Consider the following 19,252-nt stretch of genomic DNA (forward strand, 5'->3'; position numbering starts at 1 on the left):
ATCTGTGAAATGTGAGTGCTGTCCAGTTCTGAAGCTCACACGAGCTCCCTGGTGTGAGAGTGCCCTGGGAAGCAAATGCCCAGTAAAGGGCGAGAAGCTGTTGCTGCCTCCCTGTTTCCCAGCTGCTGAGGAGGAAGAGTTAGACCCAAGAGCAAGGGTTTCCATTGCTCCAAGACAGGGCCAGGCCAGTGGCCTTCCCTTTGCAGAAGCAGGGACCTGGTGAGATCTTCCCCCCAGCATAGGCTTGGAGCTGCCAGAGCCTCTCAGGAAGCCAGAGGAGGGTAAGGGAGAGGGTTCTGGATGCTGAGGGGGGAGAAAGTAGAGGCCAGGCGTGGGAGGAGGAAGAGGAGGAGACCCCTGCTTTTGGGAGAGGAGGAGGAGGCTGGGGGAGGAGAGTGGCGGGACCGTTCAGAGAAGTCCTGAGCTCTTGCATGAGGGCGGAGGGCAGTGGTCTTGAGGGCTGGAGTTCTTGTGGGAGAGGGCCTGGAATGGGTGGGATGAGGACAGCCCTGGCACTGGGGATGGTGGGGACCTGGACACAGATATAGCAGGTGGGTTCCTGCTGTCTCCTGCCTGGAAAAAAGTCTTTGGACCAACCTGCTGGCAGCGTCCACCTGCGACCCTCCGAAAGGGCTTTTCCCGCAGGGCTTGGGGCCAGTGCTGTCCCTCAGGGTGGCCCCAAGTGCTGCCCAGCAGGTCCTCAGAGGCGGCCTATCAGGAGGCCCCTCCGGTGCCCTCACCTCCACCAGCGGGTAGGCGATCTCGTTGTAGATCTGCTCCGTGAAGTGGTCCATATAGTAGGCGCCATCGAAGGTGAACTGCTTGGGAGGCTCGTCGGAGGCGCTGGGGTTCTGGATGAAGCACTGGCCACGAGCGGAGTCCACCGTCACCACGGCCTGACAGTTCAGCTCCAGCTCCCGCTGGTTCATGGGGCGGCAGCGCACCACCACCTTCACCGACTCCGAGGCCATGGCGCCGCGGCAGGGGTCCCCGGGGCGCGACCCGACGTGGAAGCCGCGGACGCCGCGGACGCCGCAGACGCCGCGGCCGAGACACACCGCCCGGCGAGGGGCCCCCGGTCGCCAGGACCAGGGGGCGAGGCCAGAGCCAGGCGCGGGGGGGCGGGTCCTCGCGGCAAGGGCCTGGCTGCGGCCGGGGGACCAGACTCCTCGGGGGGCGCCCAGAGAGGAGGATGGGCGCGGCGGGGGCGTCTCCGGATCGGAGCCGGCGCTGCCGCCTCCTCCCGCGCCCGGGCTTGCCCGTCCCTGAGGCCCAGCCCGGGCGGGGGACGTGGGGGATCCGCGCTGCAGGCGCTGGCAGGACCGAGGCCCCGAGCCGCCCCAGCGGCCCGCCCGCTCGCACGCACGCCGCCAGGGCGTTCGCGGTTGCCGGGCAACGCCCGCGGCGTCACAGGCGGCGGCTCGCGGGAGCGTCAGCTCGATCTCCGCGCAGGGCCGCAGCGAGCGTGCGGCGGGAGATCCCCGGGCTGGAGGCCCGCACGCGTGGGCCGGGCCGCCTCCCTGAGCACCTGGCTTTGCTGGAGCGTCTGCCTGTTCCGTGCCAGGCGCTTCATGCCCGTTCGCTTCTCTAACGCTCACAGCCCCAGTTCAGAGCGGTTAAGCAACTTGTCCAGGGTTGCCCAGCTCAGACCGGGAGGCCAGGCTTGACTCCACCCCAGAGAGAGATAGAAGAGGAGGGGTCTCACGTGGGGGTTAGAGACCTGCTGAGAAAGGCAAGGAGGACCTAGCTAGCCTTTCTTCACATCCCCGTGTTGACTCACAAGGCTGCCCCAGAACATGCCCCTGGGATAGGGCAAGACTTCTTTCTAATGCTGTCCCTCATTTTTTCTAAGATTCAAGATTAAGAAACGAAACAAAAGAAAAACCTTTGAGAGCCAAAGTCTTTTTGACTGTATAGGCTGCCCCGCCCATCTCTCTTGGCTCAGCACAAGTCTCCCCAACCCAAACATGCGAGCTTTGGGCTCCACTCTGCACAGAGGCACAGTCAGCGAGCTGCCTGCCAGGCATCAAGATAGGCACTGGGAGACAGCCACCCCCTGCCCTCCTGGAGCTCATGGTCTAGTCTAGCAGGAGAGAATGCCATCGGAAATATACAAAAATCCCATAAATGAACGAGTCATTACACACTAAAGGACCAGTTCCATAGAATATCCAACAAGGGAGCCTTACCCAGCACCCCTCCCCCACGGGGGGGCAGGCTTCTTGAAGTGACAGGAACTGAGGAATCAACCAGGCAAAGGGCAGGGGGGAGGACAAGATCTGTCCCGGCTGTGCAAAGGTCCTGTGGCATGCTCCAGGAACAGAAGGAAAACCAAAGTTGCCAGAGCACTGGACTTGAGTCCTTATCTTACAGGAAATAATCACTGAAGATTTTCAGCAGGAGAAATAGGATTTGAATAAATACCCGGATCTGATTCCTTCAGGACATCCTGGGCCTCTGAGGAAAGGACCTGTCTGGTTTACATCCAGCACAAGCCAAAGGTGTGTTTGGCAAACAAAAACCACAGAGCAAAGTGAACAAAGACTTCAATTTCAAAGGAAAATTCTGCACTAGACAAATCAAAAAATGCATTTTATTTCAAGTACACACAGTAAGGAGAGCTGGGCTAACCAAGTAGTACTGGTTGGGACAGAGAAAATTAATCTATCATTAAGATGCTGAAGCATCTGCACACATGGGTCAAAAACCTTGCCATGTTTGTACCACGTGAGCAATAAATGTGTGGAGAGATGTTAAGGTGCTTTGGGAACATTCCTGACGCCTTGTCCACACAGATAATTTGCACAACAAAACACATCCATCACAGAGAGATCACGGAGGTAATAAGCTTTGGCTGAAGCCTGGACCAGTTACCAGGTCTTCTTAAAAGTGTGACTCCAGTGTTGTAATCCTGAACACCCTATCACCAAACCCCTTTCCTTGCCAGGGCAATACAGGGCTGGGGCCTCCCACTAGGGAGCAGGGTTTTGCTCAGGGGGGAGATGAGTTCCAGTACAAATGGCCGTAAAGCGAGTCCCGGGTTCCCACTCACATTCAGTACAAAATCAGTGCTCTAGTTCCAGTAAAAAATAAAGAACCCCAAAAGGCGGCTTCCTCCTAACCCTTACAAGAGGAATGACAAGGTCCCTAGCCAAGACCGCTTCCTGGGTAAGGAATTTTAAGCTGGGAACACCAGCTTCTGAGGGTTCTCCCTCATTTCTTGTCAGTTGAGGATGCCATCTTCATTCCAGGAGTCAGAAACCTGTTACTTTCGAGGCACTGAACAGTCACAGCCCACTCCTGGGTGGGGAAAAGGGCAGCCTCCAGACTCGTGACTACGTAGGTCTCTGCTTCAGAAATAGAAGTTCACCCAAAGTGACCTTGCTCCCTAACTTGTTAGACTTAAGCCTGTCACGTTTACTTATAAAGGGTGATACCCAGATCTGTTAGTCAGTGCAGGGCCAGTGCCTTAGACTGGAGACATTTTTGTGGATCCCCTCTGACCACGGAGGCCAAGCTCCCTCTGACACGGCCCATGTCAGTTCTAGCTGGGTGGTTCTGCTCTGACTCAATCCCTGGTGGAGCTGGCCAAGTGAGGTGAGATGGCCCCTGACATCCCTGGTCAGCAACGGATGGTTTCTCAGGCAGCCACTGACCCTAGACCACAGCCAGCAAGCCCAGCCGGGCAGGGCCCTGCTCACCTCTCTAAGCTGCACCAGGGTATGTGGGTGTCTTGGTGGTCCTCGGGCATGCAGTGGAGGGGATGAAGCTGGGCAACCCCTCCCAGTAAGCACGACTCACAAACCCACAGTTTTAAGTGGAAACAAACTAGGCTTCCCAAGCAACACAAAGGTTCTTTGCCCTCTCTGCTGATTCCTGCCCCTTTTCTGCACAGCATGCATGGGCTTTGGGTAGCATGGCTCTTCATCCATCCCGCCCTTTCGACACCCTACCAGCCCCCATTCCTCAGAACTCAAGGGAAGACTCAGATGACTTGAGAAGCAGGCAGCCTGGATGTAGCTCACGAGCTCCACCAAGTCAGCTCTGTCTCTCATGGAGAGGGTGGCTTGCCCTCAGGCTTTTGCTCAAAGCGAGAACTCACTCCTCCTGCCTTCCTGAACACTTCTCCCCCGTCTGTCAAAGTGAAGCCCAGTGAGGACATCCAAGTCACCCAGCAAGTTCCCGGAAGCCTGGAGCTCTGTCTGCCCCTCTTGCAATCTCAAGGGACCATGTGTCATATGAGAAGCCACTGGCAATCCCAAATCTCAGGACTCTCCCACATAGTCGGTGAAGTGATGGAAGACTGGTCCAAGGGGCAGTGCGACTGGATGGAACTGGTGACCAACGGGGTGGAAGACGGGCAGAGTAGCCTGCTGAGAGGCCCAGGAGCCAGGACAGGACAGGGCCTGCTGGTGTGGGGCTGGCCTCCTAGCCCAGACCGAGCAGTTCTGCCTCTGACTTGGCATGGCTAAGGGGCCGGAGTGTCCGAGGAGGCCTGCCCTCGGGCCCACAGTCCTGCTCCTCATAGCTGGGGTTCAGGCGGCCCATGTCAAGGGAACAGAAGAGGCTGCGCTCGGTTCCGGCATGGTGCTCCACCAGGGCGTCCAGGCTGGGGAACTCAGCTGGCAGGTGCTAGGGGAGGAAGGGGCTTCAGATCCAGCTTCCCCTTCACCATGGCTGGTGCTGGGCACCAACCGCCCCCTCACTGGGGATCCTGCCCCACTTCAGAGAGGAGGAAGTTCGAGCTCAGAGTGGTCACTGTGATGCTCACAGCAGATCCAGACACCATTTCCTCTCTCTTTCTCCCCTCCCAGCCTGGACAGAACTGAGGCACTTAGCATGAGGTAAGGGCACACATTTAAAAAGCTCCACGCACCCATTCCGATCCCTGGACACCTGTGATCAGCCAAGATGCCAGACCTGGTGACTCACAGGCTATATGAGCTTAGGCAAGCCCTTACTCTTTCTGAGTCGGCTTCCTCCTCTTCTAATTCATGGGTTAGGTGTTGGAAAGCAAAAGCTGGGATTCTTGTAGGAATTTAGATATGACGCTAGCTCCAGACTCCACTAGAGAGAACTCTGAAAGCCTCTGGAGAGAGGGCCCTAGGGAAGAGCCCATAGGTAGAGGTGGGGTCAAGTGGGCCAGTGGGGACGAGGCCAGCAGGGCCAATGATGGAGTCGGTTGATGGTCAATAAGAGGCCAGAGAGCCAATGGGGGACTGGGATGAGGATGAGGCGGGCTTAGAGGTCAGAAAGGGGCGGGGCCTGACCGGGAGGGGCCTGAGGGCTAGCGGTGGCGGCAGTGGCCCGCGCGCACTCTTACCTCCACGCTGTAGCGGCCCAGGTGGTTTCGGAACACTTGATGGGGCACCACCCCGCACTGCGTCCGCACCGACAGGCACCACTGGCCGCTGGTGCCCGGCTCAGGCCACAGCAGGAAGGCCCCAAGCACGTCTCTCCGCAGCAGCGCGAGGGCACTGGGCCTGGGAGGGCAGATGGAGAGGCTGAAGGTAGGACCCCAGTCTGGCCCCAGCTTCCGGTTGCTCCACTTGGCAATGGCATAACAGCCCACGGCATCGGCAACACAGTGCCTGTCCCAGAGAAGGCCCTCTACGACAGCATGCTGTCAGACTGCCTTAATTGACAACTTGAAGACTCAATCAGGAGACTTTTAAAGAGCTGACACTTAGGGAGCTGTCACTGGTGCTGAGATCTTTTACTCATGTGAATTATCTCACTTGATCGTCTCCACAGCCCTGCAATGAAAGCCCTTTTATTATCCCATTTACAGGTGAGAAAACTGAGGCCCAGGGTGCAGAGCTCAGAGCACTCTGCCCTTGTACAGGATTGCACGGGGGTGGGGGGGGCGGGGCGGGGCGGGGTCGGGTGTCGAGGTCACACAGCCAATTTTTCTGCCCATCCCAAAGAGCTGGGCATGCTGCCAAGCCCTTCCTACCTGGAGATGCCAGCAAAGGCCCAGATGTTCTCCGTCAGGCTGCCCTCACTGTCCACCAGGCATGAGGGGCCGCCAGGCCCCCCAGGCCACGCCTCCCATGCAGCAGGAACTGTGGAGACCACCCAGAAGTCAGAGGGAGAGAGAGAGGCTGTCCCGTCCCCCCCTGTGCCCAGCCCACGCCACCACCGCAGGTCCATGACCTTATGCCTCCTCACCAAGCCTCCCCTTCCTCACCGCCCCCCCCAAAAGACACATCCACACACAAGTGCACCCCCACACACACTCACACCCACTCGCCAGCTAAAGCACATCCACAGCTGTGCAAGCCCCCAGCATGTAGATCTGAACACACACTCACACACGTGACCACAATGTACATCCGCTCGGAGGCACAGTCACAGCCTCGCAGGAACGGACACTCGGGCCCACCCTCTCTGACTCACATAGGGGTACACAGGCTTGCGCCCCAGGTGCAGGGGGCAGGCATGCTCCGGCTACTCACAGGCCTCCCGGGCTGACAGCTGCAGCTGGGTCTCGTAGGTGCAGCCGCGGTAGGCCCCCGAGCGGATCACCTTGCTCCGAATGGCCTTCTTGCGCACCAGCGTGGGCGAACAGTAGGGATTCCCCAGGCGGGCATGGCGGGGGCCCCCACGGCCTTCCAGCTCTGGCAGCTCCTTCTAATCCACCAAGAGGGGCCCAGAGGGGCGGGCGGATCAGGCCCAGCCTTGTCAGGTGAAGCCCCCTCCCTCTGAAGTCCAGCATCCCCTCACATGATCCCTAAATCCTCACCCAGTTCCCTGCCCACTGCCCACTCCCTGGCCCGGGCGCTGCATACCATACTGCCCATGGGCCCCTCTGCGGGCAGCCGCCGGAAGGAGACTAGTGCATGAACGTTCTGTGAGAGCTGATCTCGGCCAAAGGGCTCCCGAACTAAGCCAAGGGGGCCCCCAGGACTGGACAGTGGCTTCAGGGGCACGTCCCCTGCAGGCCTCCCACAGGGCTCAGGCTGTGCCCGCTCCTCAGGGTGCTGCAAGAGGTAAGTGAGCTGGAAGGAGCGGCAGAGCAGCAGGTGCAGGATCTGGACCTGGAGAGAGGAGGCGGGGCTCAGCTGTGGGAGGGCTCCTGGGGAACGCCTCAGGCATCGACCCACTCACCATGGCGGCATGCGGCTCCTTGGCTTGGAATGTTCTTCCCCGCTGTTCCAGGGAAAACTTCTCCTTATACCTCAAAACCTCACCACCATGTAGCCTCCCCTACCGGCTTCCTCTATCCATTCAACAAACACCGAGCATCTACTTTGCTCAGGCACCATGCTTGGAGCTGGGAATATCTGGGCTAAAGCACTCCTCCCCCTGGGTTTACCATCCCTACCCTGTGCCTTGGGTCAGTGCCAGGCCCTGGAGTTGCAGAACCTGGGATCCAGTGCTGGCTCTGTCACTTAGGAGCTGCTGTGTGACCCTGGGCAGAACGTGCCACCCGTGTCCTCAGATTCTTCATCCCCACCCCGCTGTGCTTCTTTAATGGAACAGAGCCCAGACTCCCCAGCATAGGCCCAGCACTCTGGAGCCAGAACATTCTACCCGCCACGTCCATCATCCAGCCCCAACACCCTGGAACCATGAGCCCCGGAAGATCAAGGGCCATGTCTCTGCCACCTGTCACTCCAGTAGCCAGCACAGGGCTTGACATACAGTGAGGATGGGCAAATACTTGCTGAATGGAACCAAATCCAGCCTCTGTTTGCTGAACGACTGGCTGCCAAGGCTCTGCTGTTCATGGTGGTCACACTGGCTTTGACTGCCGGGATCTACCAGCCCACCCACTTGAGCCATCGGGCCAAGCACTGGAACCTGGACCCAGTCTCTGCTCTCAAAGTCCTCCAGTGTCTGTAATTAGGGACGGCCAAGTAATAGAGTACGGTTCATGTCATAGGACCCCAGAAGGGAGGGGCAGTCTAGAAGAGTAGGTGGGCTTCACAGACATAGGGGCTGAGCCTTGAAGGGCAAGTTAGAATTTGCCAGGATGAGAAAGGGAAGGGCAGTCCCGGCAGAGAGACCAGCAGGAGCAGAGGCCTGGCAGGGTGACCCGCTAATCTCCAAGCGCATGGCCTGGTCCCTGTGGCACGCTGAGGCCCCCGACTTACTTTTGTGGGATCCTCAGTGGGCAGAGCACAGAAGGAGCCAGCGTGGCAATGGGTGCACATCTGGAGCGGGCCCAAGCCAGCGTAGCTAAGCCCTCCAAGGCCTCGGTCCCCAGAAACCGTGCTGATGCACAGCACGCCCCCAACCCCAGCCTCGGTGGTGGCCCCCCTGCCTGGGCCCCAGATACCTCGCCAGGCTGGCTGCCCACAAAGAGGTGACAGAAGAGCTTGCTGGCCGGGCTCCGCGGGTTTCGGGCCACAAAGGCAAACTGGCAGTCGGCTGGGCACCAGGTGGAGTAGAGTATTCGCTTCAGGGCGTGTGCCATCAGGAGCACCTGAGGAGGCAGCAGGTGTGACGGCCTCCATCAGACTCCCAACCAGGCCTGCAGCGGCCAGCCCAGTGCATGCCAGCCCTGCGGGCCCCACACACCTGCCGACAGGACTCCCAGGCCTGCAGTGCCCAGTTTAAGGCCCACCCAGCTACTGGGGTGAAGAAGCCTTCCCTCCTTCCAGACCTGCCCTAACCCTACTACAAACCGCAACTCTTATCCTTATCCTTCCACGGCCACTGGGCTTGGATCTCCTGCTCCCTCTGCCAACCTGCTGGTTGGAATCACCACGCCCAAGCTCCGGAACCGAGGGGCAGAGCATTCACGGCCTGCAGGCTCACGGAGAGGCTGTGGCACAGGCCCTGGGGCTGCACGCCTGGTCCCCGGAGACAGATGACCGGGGTTTGAATTCTGGCCCTGCCACTCACTTTCCATGTGTCTTACACAGGTGAGTACAGCCCTCTGAGCCCTTGTTGTGACAAGGTTAGTTGCGATAATACCCCTCCAATGGGGTTGTTGGTGGGGTCAGTGAGACCTCATGCAAGTGGAATAGGACCTGACCCCAAGGCCCCCACTGGGTCACCATTTGCACCAGTCTTAGGTGAGTGGCATTGTACAGTCTGGAATGCAGTTAGTGTTCATCAAACGTTGGCTCGCAGCAGGAGGAGGAGGGCTGACTAAGCAGGGGCTCCCAGCCGGCCTCCAGCCCGAGCCTGCCCCGCCTGCCCCCACCATGAGAACTGGCCACAGCCCGCTGGCCAACGCCAGGCAGCCTATATAGCGGACGGGGACTCACGAAAACCTCATGATGCGGCCAGGAGGTGGCCCCTGGAGATTCTGGAGGCCTAGGGGCAGGGGGTGAGATGGAGGAGAGGCTCTTGCCCACTGAGCTTGCCCAGGGGGAGGCCCCTCGGGGAGAGGACTCCAAAGGCCCTGGACAGGCTGGGAGGATCAAGGGACAGTATAGGGCCTGGGTGGAGGCAAGTATGTCCTGAGGGAGTAGGACACCCTCTCTGTCCAGTCCTCACCTGCACCCACATGGGCTCCTACCTCACCCTCCCCGCTGTAGATCTTGAGGCCCTGAAGGCTGAATTTCAGGATGACGGCCCGGCGTCGGGGACAGTCCTGGGTGAGAGAGAGGGGGTGAGGGGCAAGTGTTATCTCCCAGGCCCCACCCAGCCCAGCCTCAGTACCAGTCACCACAGGCTGGTCAGCCAACTCCACCCCGCCTGACGGAGGACTGAGCCCTGGACAGTGGACCCCCCCCCCCCCAGGAGCCGGGGAAATATGAATGGCTCCTGGCAGGCCACCGCCGAGCCAGCGCCATAGCTGGTCCAGTTCTGGCCATCTCCCACATCTCCCACCTGTGGTTCCCACCTACGGCTCCCACCCACAGGGCACAGGGCACAACCGCCCAAGGGAAGAGTCCCAGGGCATGCAGAATGTGGCCCCCAGAGGCTGGGTGGGGCCCACCTTTCAGAATGGCTTTGGTCCTGTCCCTCCCTGGGCCTCACTTGCTCCATCTCTATGACTGGGGGGCGGGGTGGATCCGCGGGTCTCAGGGGCCTTTCGTTCCCAGCCTGCCATCCCAAGGCTATGACCCCAGCTCCCTACCTTCAGTGCCCACAGCTGCTGCTGCACCAGCCACACGCTCTCCTGGGTGTCTAGATCGTCCACGGAGAAGGAGCCCACGTACTGCTTGGGAGAGTGCGGGGGGCGGGGGGCGGAGAGGCAGGAGAGTCAGGCCTATGGGCTTTTGATCCCTATCCTCCAAATTTCACCGCCTCCCCCCCTTCCCGCCCCCGCCCAACACATGCTCTGCGGTGTCTGGTAAGCTGTGGACGGTGAGAGCACTGTACTTGGAGTCCAGGCCCTGCTACTTTCCCAGGACGTGGCCTTGGTCAAGCCACTCGGCCCCTGAGGCCCCACCGCCTCATCTGTGCCCAACGCACACATTCCGGGGCCTGGGTTAAGGAGGGAAGGCACAGAAATAAGTCTGCCCTACGGCTCCTCCCTACCCCCAGGACCTGCCACCCAGTCACCACCCACCGAAGCACGCGCCACAGGGGGCGGCCCCACCCACCTGGGCAAACTTGGTGATGCACCTGGGCCGGTGAGGGGCAGGGCCGCAGTCAGAGGCCCTCCGGCCCCTTGCCCCAGCCTTCTGCATGGCCCCCAGGGTGCCCAGCTTCAAGCCCCACGGGAGAGAAGGCTGCAAAGGGCAGGGGAGAAGGGCTGGTTCCCAAGCTGTTGAGACATAATGCTCCCCATCAGAGGCCAGGAAGCTTCATCTGACAAATCCTTACTGGGCACTTGCAGTGTCCTGGGCACTGGGGACACGGGACACAGACCCCTGAGCAAAATGATGAACTCCTTCCTGCCCTCATGGAGCCAACATTCCCATGGGAGAAAGACATGAAACGAAATAAATAAGACATGAAATATGCTAGATGGTGATAAAGCAGAGAGGAGGATGTGAAATGCAGGTTGCTGCAGCTACGAAGGCCTGGATGAGGGGTGAGGTTTGGGGAAACAGCTAAAGGAAGGGGCGTAGCAGGCGGTCCATGCCCCTGGTCAAACACTGACACCTCCGAGCTCTGGGCTGGGCTGCTCTGGGGTGGAAGGAGGGGGTACCGGCATGCAACCAGCTTCTGCAAAGAGCCAGGGGAGGGGCGGGGCAGCATCACCTGAGAGGATGGTGTGACAGCAGCGAGACCAGCCTGCAAAGGCACAGAGGGGCGAAAGCAGCTGGAGCCCTGAGGGTAGACCTTTCCAGAGCAGCAGACTGGAGCCAGGTTGGGATCAGCCTTAAACGTCAGACTAGGGACTTGAGGCTCTGCCCTGTAGGCAGTGGGGAGCCACAGCATTTTCCAGCTCTGTAGACTATGGGGCTGGCCCATGAGCTGGAGGGCCCCATCCCCCACCCCGGCCCAGATTCTGGTCTTTCCTGGGGTCTCTGTCCCAGATCTACTAATGGAGGAGAGAAGGAACCCCCGCACCCCTTACTAGACTGTCCTCAAGGGCAGGGAGAAGGCTTACTCCTCATTAGAGCTCAAGACCACAGCTGGTCTTCAATAAATATGGAATAAAGGCATCATGAGAAAGAATGGCTGACTGCCTCTGCCTGGGGCCCCGAGGATTCAGCCCCCTCAGTCTTTCTTGGGGTCCACTTAGACCCCCACCGTCATCCCCCAACCTAGCTAGCTCTGTCTCACCAACCTAGTTATAATCACTGCACTTGGGATCAGAGAGACCTGGGTCCAAACGCTGTGTGACTTTGGATAGGCCATCTCACTTCTCTGAGCCTCCATTTCCTCACCCTCAAACCTGGAATAACGCGAGGAGTCAACGAGAATTGAATGGAGTAGCCGGCACCTAGCATGATGCCGGATGGGCTTAGACCTGACGCTCGACGAGGTCCCACAGGGGATGCGGGGCTGCAAAGCCTGCTGTTCAGGAGGGAGCATGGCAGTGAGGTCTGACCTCTGTCGGTGCCCTCCTTGCACTGAGCCACACCTGACAGGGGACCATCAGGTCTGGGGGGGGGGGTGTGGCAAGAGGGGAGCCCTGCCTAAGGGCCACGATTCCTGCCAGGAGAAAGGAGGGATCAGAAAGGGCTCTGGGCAGGCACTGGGCACATCCTGGGTGTGCTCTCTCCACCTGCAGGAGTCCTTGGAGAAGGGGCTTTGGGTGCTTTGGGAAAGATGCACACTCAGGACCAGGAGCCCTAGAGCAGCCCCTCCCTCCGCCTACTCCGGACCTTCGGCCCCAGGCTCAGGCCAGGTGGAGGCACCAGCAGCAATCTACTATTTTTAGTGAGCAGCCAGCAAAGGAAAAGCCAGAAAATAAAGGCTGCACCATCCCTTTGAAGGCTTCCCAGTTCCTCCTTCTGTCCTCTCTCCTCTCCTGTTGTTCTGGGCCCTCACACCCTCACACTTTTTGATCCTGATCATTTTTGTCATCATGCCTATTTTATGTTTAAATAAGGCAAAGTTAGACGTGTAACCAGCACGAAAGCTATGTGGCCCCCATTCCAGGTGTGGAGACGGGTGTTGCCAGTGAACTCAGCTTTCTGCTTTATAATCACCACATCATGGGCTGGGATGCCCTGTACCCACAGCTGGCGGGGAACGGAGGAAGCAAATGGAGCAGAAGGGAGAGAGGGAAAGAACAGAGGATTTAAAAAAAGGCAGCCACAGAAGTGGAAGCAGGGAGGATGAAAAAGACAAAAGAAGAGAGGAGAGGCGGGAGGAGGGAGAGGGGAGGAACACATTTCTCACCCTGCCTGCGCTGACACAGCCCCTCAGACATAAGAGGGTAAGCAAGGAATCACATGGGTTATGACACAAGGCACACATTCTGCCTCACACATGCTGAGACAGCTGTGCCCGAGGCTGCAGACAGCCCCTGCCCTCCAGATCCAGAGCCGTGGCTTCCTCAGGGACACCCCGCATCCAGGTGGTGGGAGTGGAGAGGCCACTGGCTCTCTTACGAGCCCCACCTTGCCCACTATCACCTGATCCTTCCCCCATTCCCAGGATGCTGGAAGTTTCTCTCTTCCTCTCCGTCCCTCCCAAGCAGAGGGGCACAGCACATTTCAGCCCCAGGCCTGGAGTTGGGGGCTACCCATGGGACCAAGGAGGGTAGCAGACTCACCCTGAGCCTGGAAAGACCTGTGTGCCGGTCGGTTCAGGAACAAACACCCACTTATCTCTTTGGACCAGGCCTGTTTTTCCAAGAGTTTCCACAGGAGCCTGGCTGAGCCTGGCTGGGGCTCTTCTCTTGCGCTTCTGAGGCTTTCCAGGTGGTCCTGCTTAGAGACAGGGGATTGGATGGGTTGACAGTGTCTGGAGAGTTCAAGGACAGAGGCCCTCTGCTGCACCGCACCATAGCTGAGTGGAGTCATGGGGACGACCCAACTCCTGGGAGACTGCTCAGCTTGCAGACTCTGGGCTTAACTAAGGGTTGTTCAGGAGAGTAAAGTCATGTGCCCAGGTCACACAGCATAAGGAAGAAGCAAGCCGAGAAGCAAACCCAGGTCTCTGGGGCTCTTCCTAGAGGCCATGGCATTGCCCTTCTGCTCAGACTCCCCTCACCCAAGTAAACGGGGTGTCCGCCTCTAGAGTTTGGTGAGTCCCAGCTTATCTAGCCGCCTGGAACATCTCAGGTGCTGCGGGACTGATCCGATCAGCAAAACAGTAGCTTCCTCTCTGCCTTCCAGGCCAGATGGCCTGGGGCTGCTAGAGCCACCTCATCAGTGGGTCAGCCCCACCGCCTTTGGTTCTGCTGCACAGAGGAGCACCCCTCTGCCCCAACACAGCTTCTGGTACCACCTCCACCTTCCTGAGGCAACAGGGTGGGAGGAGACTGAACCACCAGCCAAGGGCCAGGGGTCAAGATCATGGATTATGGGTCCCAGCAAGGTTGGCTGATGTGATCTTGGGCAAGTCACTTAACCTCTCCATCTCCATTTCCTCAACTGTAAATTAGGGATAATAATAGCAGCCACCTTCTCGAGTGCATCTGTTTGTTTATTCTGAGAATATTTCCGAGTGGAACTATGGGCCAGGTGAGCAAAACAGTCCCAACACTCGCTGAGCACCCAAACCGGATTGGGGTTCGGGTGCCGGAAACAAACAACACCTGATGCAGGCGGGGGGTGGGGTGGGGGGAAGGTTGGGATAAATAATTTAGAGAGAAATACAGTTGGGGGAGGAGGATGTGCGTGCGTGGGGGGGGGGCGGGGGCTGCTATCTAATACAGGGTAGTGAGGACGGCCTCTCCAAACAGACGACAGAGAGGAACGTGCGGTTTTCAGGATTAAGGGGGGCCGAAACCATGTACGCGGCCAGCGGCACGCGAGGTGCAGAGCGCTCCACGGCGTGGGTTATTATTCCTGCGATTACTGTGATTCTTGGGGAGCGCTGCTAGGGCTTTCAGCTGACAGCCCCCAGGCCTGGGGCAGAGAAACTCCCGCGACCGACCGAGGGGTGAGCGGGGCAGGACGCAGGAGGAGGGACGGCGGAGGTGACAGTGGAGGTGATGGATGGTGCTGGTGATGGAGGGATGGGGCAGAGGTGTTCCCCGCCATTAGAAACGCTCTCCCCATCTCTGCGCTTGGGGACCGAGTTCCGCTCCCCCGGATCCCCCGACCCCAGCCCCGGCCTCCCAGGCTCCCCGGCGCTCACTCACCGCCGCCGCCGCGTCTCGAGGCCGATCGCTGCAGCTCCGCTCGTCTCCGCCGCCCGCCTCGCCGCCAGCCGCCCCCCACGTGGCCGCGGGAACCAGCCCCCGGGATCGCGGCCTGCACCCACCAATCGGCGCCCGCGGAGCAGCTCCTCTCGGCCGCGCTGCCCAATCAGCGGCCGCGAGGGGCCTGGGCACCGCCCCCGCCTGCTCGCTCCCCGGCGCCCCGCCCTAAAGGGTGCAGGCCGCGGGCGGTGGGGAGGGGACGTCCCCGCCCTCTGAGGGCGTCTTTACCAGGGCGGGGGCTCTGAGTGCCCCGCGTCTCGCTGAAGGTTCCCTCCTCCGGTAGAGTCTTTCTCCTCCTGCCCCTCCAAGCAGCTCCAGCTGTCCTCCAAAAAGCCTTCCCTGACCACCAGAGCCTCCTCCAACCCCTGCAGAGCCCTGGAGACTTGGCTGGTCTCCTCTTGCTAGAAAGCGAGCGGCGCTGGTCAGCAGGGGCCTCCATTCACGGCGCACGGGACAGAGGCTAGCTCATAGTAGGCATTCAGAGACTGTTGTCTTGACGACTGAATAAATGTGCTCAGGATCTGGTCTCTGGGGGAACCGGGCCGGTCTCACCCTTCCTTCCCTCACCTGGGATGGGAGTAGGGGGTCGCGCCTCCTCTTCCTCCTCCTCCTCCTCCTCCGGGCATTTCTCCGAGGAGGGTTAACCGAGCCTGCCCAGTTCAGAGCCCCGCGCTAAGAAGTCTCGTGAACATTGACCATTGCACACCAGCCGTGATCCTGTCCTTCGGGTTGCAGGGAAATCCACTTAGATGGAGGGAAACTGATTCAGCTGTAAGTGTCAGTCACAGCTTTGAGCTGGAGAGCACTTCTGTTCCCATCAGGGCAGGCACTCCCTAAGTGTCAAAAAGCAAAGAGCAAACCAACTCAGGCCAGCGTGCATTTAATCTGAAATCAGAAGAGGAAACACCAGCAACTCTCCAAGCACCACACATCAGAAGAGCCAGAACACGGGGGCTCAGGTCCAGCTGGGGTGCACCCCAGGAAGTGAGCACCCTGCCAGAGGGGGCGCAGCAGAGAGAAACTTGGTCTGGGTCTGGGGACCTCTGGGAATTCTGGGAGGAGGCAAGTTTGAGCCACGCCTTCGGGCCAGGCGTTCCCTTTGTCTCCCCAGAGCACCTGGATGCCTTCGCCAGGCAGCAGTGAGGTGTTTAAAGGCTTGGTCCCAATCTGGGCGCTTCGCCTCACTAAATGTGGGACCTTAGGCAAACACTTTAGTCACTTTAATCCCCAGTGCCTCATCTGTGTGACTAACACCTGACACACAGGGACATAAGCATTCCAATGAGTTAATCTGGGCAAAGGGCTGGGCACAGTACCTGACCCATAGCAAATGGAAGCACTCACTAAGTATTAGACTTTGGTATAAGACTTTGCATTTATTCTTGAGTTTCTTTGGTATGTGGTTGAATGCCAAGTGATTATTGAGTTTCGCATGCCAGGTGCTCTAGAAAACTCTTTATACCGAGGAGGCCATTTGACAGCCTTGAGACCAGTGATGAGAAGGGTCGAGATGGTTTACAAGTTAGTTCTGCTTTCCAAGAAATCCCAATTTATGAAACTCAGGGTACACAAAGGAGAAAGGGTTACCTTTTACTAGCTTTCCAAAAGAGCATGTAAATTCTTGATGGAGAACTTGCCAATTACTCAGTCCACAGTCCCGTTTTGAGACTATTCAGAGAAAACACGAGCTACAAATCTCTTAACTCTTGGGTGTCACAAGTTGCTGATGCATACAATTTAAAAAATAGTGACAGGAATTTGTTTTAGGTCAAAATGAAAAAAGACCGAGGAATTAAATTCAGATAGTGAAATAGTGAAAACCAGAGGGATAATTCTGTCTTCTAAATCATTTTCAGGAAAAATAGACAGAGGGTCAAGATCTGAGTGGTAGGTACTGTGCTAGGTCCTAGGGATGCAGAGATTTGCAACAAAACACAAAAGCCAGATCTGGAAAGATAAATGTGTGAAAGAGGTATCCGAGCAACACTGACTGCTGATTGTATGACCCACCCCCAAAGAACACTTTTGATTGGTCTTCTCCTCTGCTCAAGAATACAATACTTAAAGACCAAATGCATTTACACATTGGAAGTTCATTCCTTTATTTTTATTTTTGTAGCAAAATAATAGAACTGCCCATGCGGACTATTCCCCCAGGTTACCAAATTCAATTGATCTAATTCCACTAAAAGCACAGAAACTCCAAGCTTCTTCTGTACATGTAGCCTTACTAATGGTACGTTAGATGTACAAGCTCAGAGGTTTACATCAAAGGGAACAAACTTCAGTGGGTGTCAGCCATCTCCTGGGGAGGCCAACCTAGTTCCACTCAGGACCACAGCCTAAAACAGCCATTGCCGCATCATTATCTGCCCCATTTATCTAATGCTTCATTTACGACAACACAGCTCTCGGGAGCCACCGGATAGAGAACTTCAACCATTAATGATTCACTTTTGCAGGAAGCTCAGAGAAGTCATCTATATCAAGCAGGGGAAGGAATGACAAAAAAAGGCAGTCTAGGGTTGTGGGGTGATGATCTGTGAACATGTCAGGGCACAGAGAGCCGTGCCATGGTATTTCTGGATGAGTCAATGACAATTACTAAATCATACAGGTGTGAGCTTGCTATCACCATCTTCCCTTTTCCCTGAAATCCCAGAGTCTGGTACTGGCGTTGCCAGCTGACAAATATGAGTGGGATGTAACATCACATCATTTTGAAAGCCACTTTCCAACTATAGGACTGAAAACTGGAGCCAAGATAGAGCTTGGAATAGGCCTCAGCACAGCCTCCCATCCACACCTGGTTTTTACAGCACGTGTTTCTGTCTGCTTCCTCAGTAATGCCTTCCCATGTTGATGGTTACTTTCAACCTTGAGCACCATTGTTCTGTTCTTCCGGGTTTGTCCTCATGGTTGTCCCTGCAACTTACCCCCTAGATAGTACCTCCAAAAATGTGACCTAGAATGGAAATTTAAAAAAAATTCTAAGATGCGTTATGGGTTGAATTGTGTCCCCTCCTTCCATAATTAGTATGCAATAGTACTGCCAAATGTGACTGTATTCGGAGATGAATCAGTAAAGAGGTAACTGAATAAAAATGAGGTCATGAGAGTGGGCCTTACTCCACTATGACCAGTGTCCTTATAAGAAGAGGAAATTTGGACACAGATGCATACGGGCGGAAGACGACATGAAGACACAGGGAGAAGATGGCCACAAGCCAAGGAGAAGGGAATTAACCCTGCTGACACCTTGATCTTGGACTTTCAGAATCCAGAACTGTGAGAAAATAAATCGCTGTCGTTTAACCCTGGTCTGTGGTACTTTGCTATGGCAGCCCGAGCAGCCCGCTACAGCGATGACATTCTTTTTTTTATCCATTCAAAAAGCAGACGGCAGCACTGTAGGCCAGATTCCGCTTCCTGGTGCACTCTAGTTGGCAGAAAGTGTGGAGGGTACAGGATCTGAGGATGTTATCTAGTTCGAGTCTCTCACCTTTCCAGTTGAGAAGCAGAAGGTTAAGTGGCTTGCCTGAGGTTGTACTGTTCATTCGTAAGGGCACACGGATGGCAGGCGACTCGGCGCTGAGGGTCACGGGCAGGGCAGTGCTTCTCATTTTCCGAGAATGATTGTGCATTCCCTGGTGAATACCTGGCAGTGCCCAAAATTCTGCTGCTGCTGCTGCTTTATTTCTAGGAAATCTTGTTTTATCTTATTAACTACTGTGGACTTTGCACTCCCTTCCATTTGTTTCACTATTGCCATTAACATAATGGCATTCCCTCTCCTACATACTTTTTGGAATAGAATATGTGCCCCAGAAATATGCACTATGATCATCTTGTTGTGCCCCATTCCAGAAGCAGAACAGGGAATAGTTCCTAGTACTTCTCCAACTGAAAAGTACAGGTCTCAAGAGGACCCATCTTCAGAAACACTTGTTAGAGACTTTGTTGCCAGAGGCAAATAAAATAGGAGTCTTGGGATACATTTCAGAAAGTAAAGGAAGGCAGAGTGTATTGAATACTAAAATAATGATGCCTATGTTGAAAACCAGAAACTGGTAATAGCATTTAATAAAAAGATTGCACATTGAGCAGAAGCTTTGTCTGCAGTCCCACCCTTCATCCACAGCCAGTTGAGGCCCCAGGTCTGGCCCAGCTGCCTAGGCGCCTGGTGGCTCCGGCTTCGAAGGCATTCACGTCTCTTGCCCACCTGGTTTCTCGTCTCTCCTGCTCCCTGGCATTTGAAACTCAAAGCTGTGTACATTTTTTTCTTATTCATCTTTTAACAAATGGGTTCTTAGCAGTTTAGAAACCTGACTTTCAAATTTGCTTTAAAAACTTGCTAACCATGACCCGTTAACCTTATGGCAGGATTCTCTTGTAACTTATTGCTGGACATTTTGCTACCTGAGCTGTCAGTGCACAAAACTGCGAAGGTATAGAGGGAAGGTGATTGTAGGGGTGGATGCACGTCTAACTCCGTCACTTGTTACACGTTTAATTTGGGGAAATCGGCTTCATTTATTTGCTTCTGAAAGTTGAGGATGTCACATATCGAGCATA

At 56.7% G+C, this 19,252-nt stretch overlaps 2 protein-coding genes across 6 annotated transcripts in view; both read right to left on the bottom strand.

Annotated features, from left to right (window-relative positions):
* Positions 1 to 986, bottom strand: part of KIF17 (kinesin family member 17) — a 33,528-nt gene extending 32,542 nt beyond the window's left edge. The window contains exon 1 of the mRNA XM_016149195.2: positions 741 to 986. Coding sequence (XP_016004681.2) covers positions 741 to 971 — 231 coding nt within the window. The 5' untranslated portion in view covers positions 972 to 986. The remainder of the gene's footprint in view (positions 1 to 740) is intronic.
* A 1,593-nt stretch (positions 987 to 2,579) lies between these two features.
* Positions 2,580 to 14,662, bottom strand: SH2D5 (SH2 domain containing 5). 5 transcript variants are annotated; one of them, XM_016149198.2, is made up of 12 exons: positions 14,618 to 14,662; positions 13,082 to 13,235; positions 11,113 to 11,145; positions 10,509 to 10,672; positions 10,040 to 10,123; positions 9,476 to 9,550; positions 8,285 to 8,431; positions 6,792 to 7,040; positions 6,459 to 6,633; positions 5,957 to 6,065; positions 5,324 to 5,483; positions 2,580 to 4,632 (listed from the first exon to the last, which is right to left on the bottom strand). In XM_016149198.2, the coding sequence occupies exons 4-12, from the start codon at positions 10,593 to 10,595 to the stop codon at positions 4,429 to 4,431; spliced, it is 1,290 nt and encodes a 429-aa protein (XP_016004684.2). In that variant the 5' UTR covers positions 10,596 to 10,672; positions 11,113 to 11,145; positions 13,082 to 13,235; positions 14,618 to 14,662; the 3' UTR covers positions 2,580 to 4,428. The 5 variants fall into 5 exon arrangements, with proteins under 5 accessions (XP_016004684.2, XP_036085438.1, XP_016004685.2 ...); XM_036229545.1 differs by lacking the exon at positions 11,113 to 11,145; XM_016149199.2 differs by lacking the exons at positions 11,113 to 11,145; positions 14,618 to 14,662 and having other exon boundaries at positions 10,040 to 10,120; positions 13,082 to 13,188.
* Positions 14,663 to 19,252: the final 4,590 nt, after the last annotated feature.

Source organism: Rousettus aegyptiacus, unplaced genomic scaffold (assembly GCF_014176215.1).
Source record: "Rousettus aegyptiacus isolate mRouAeg1 unplaced genomic scaffold, mRouAeg1.p scaffold_m13_p_1, whole genome shotgun sequence".
In the NCBI taxonomy this organism is placed as follows: domain Eukaryota; kingdom Metazoa; phylum Chordata; class Mammalia; order Chiroptera; family Pteropodidae; genus Rousettus; species Rousettus aegyptiacus.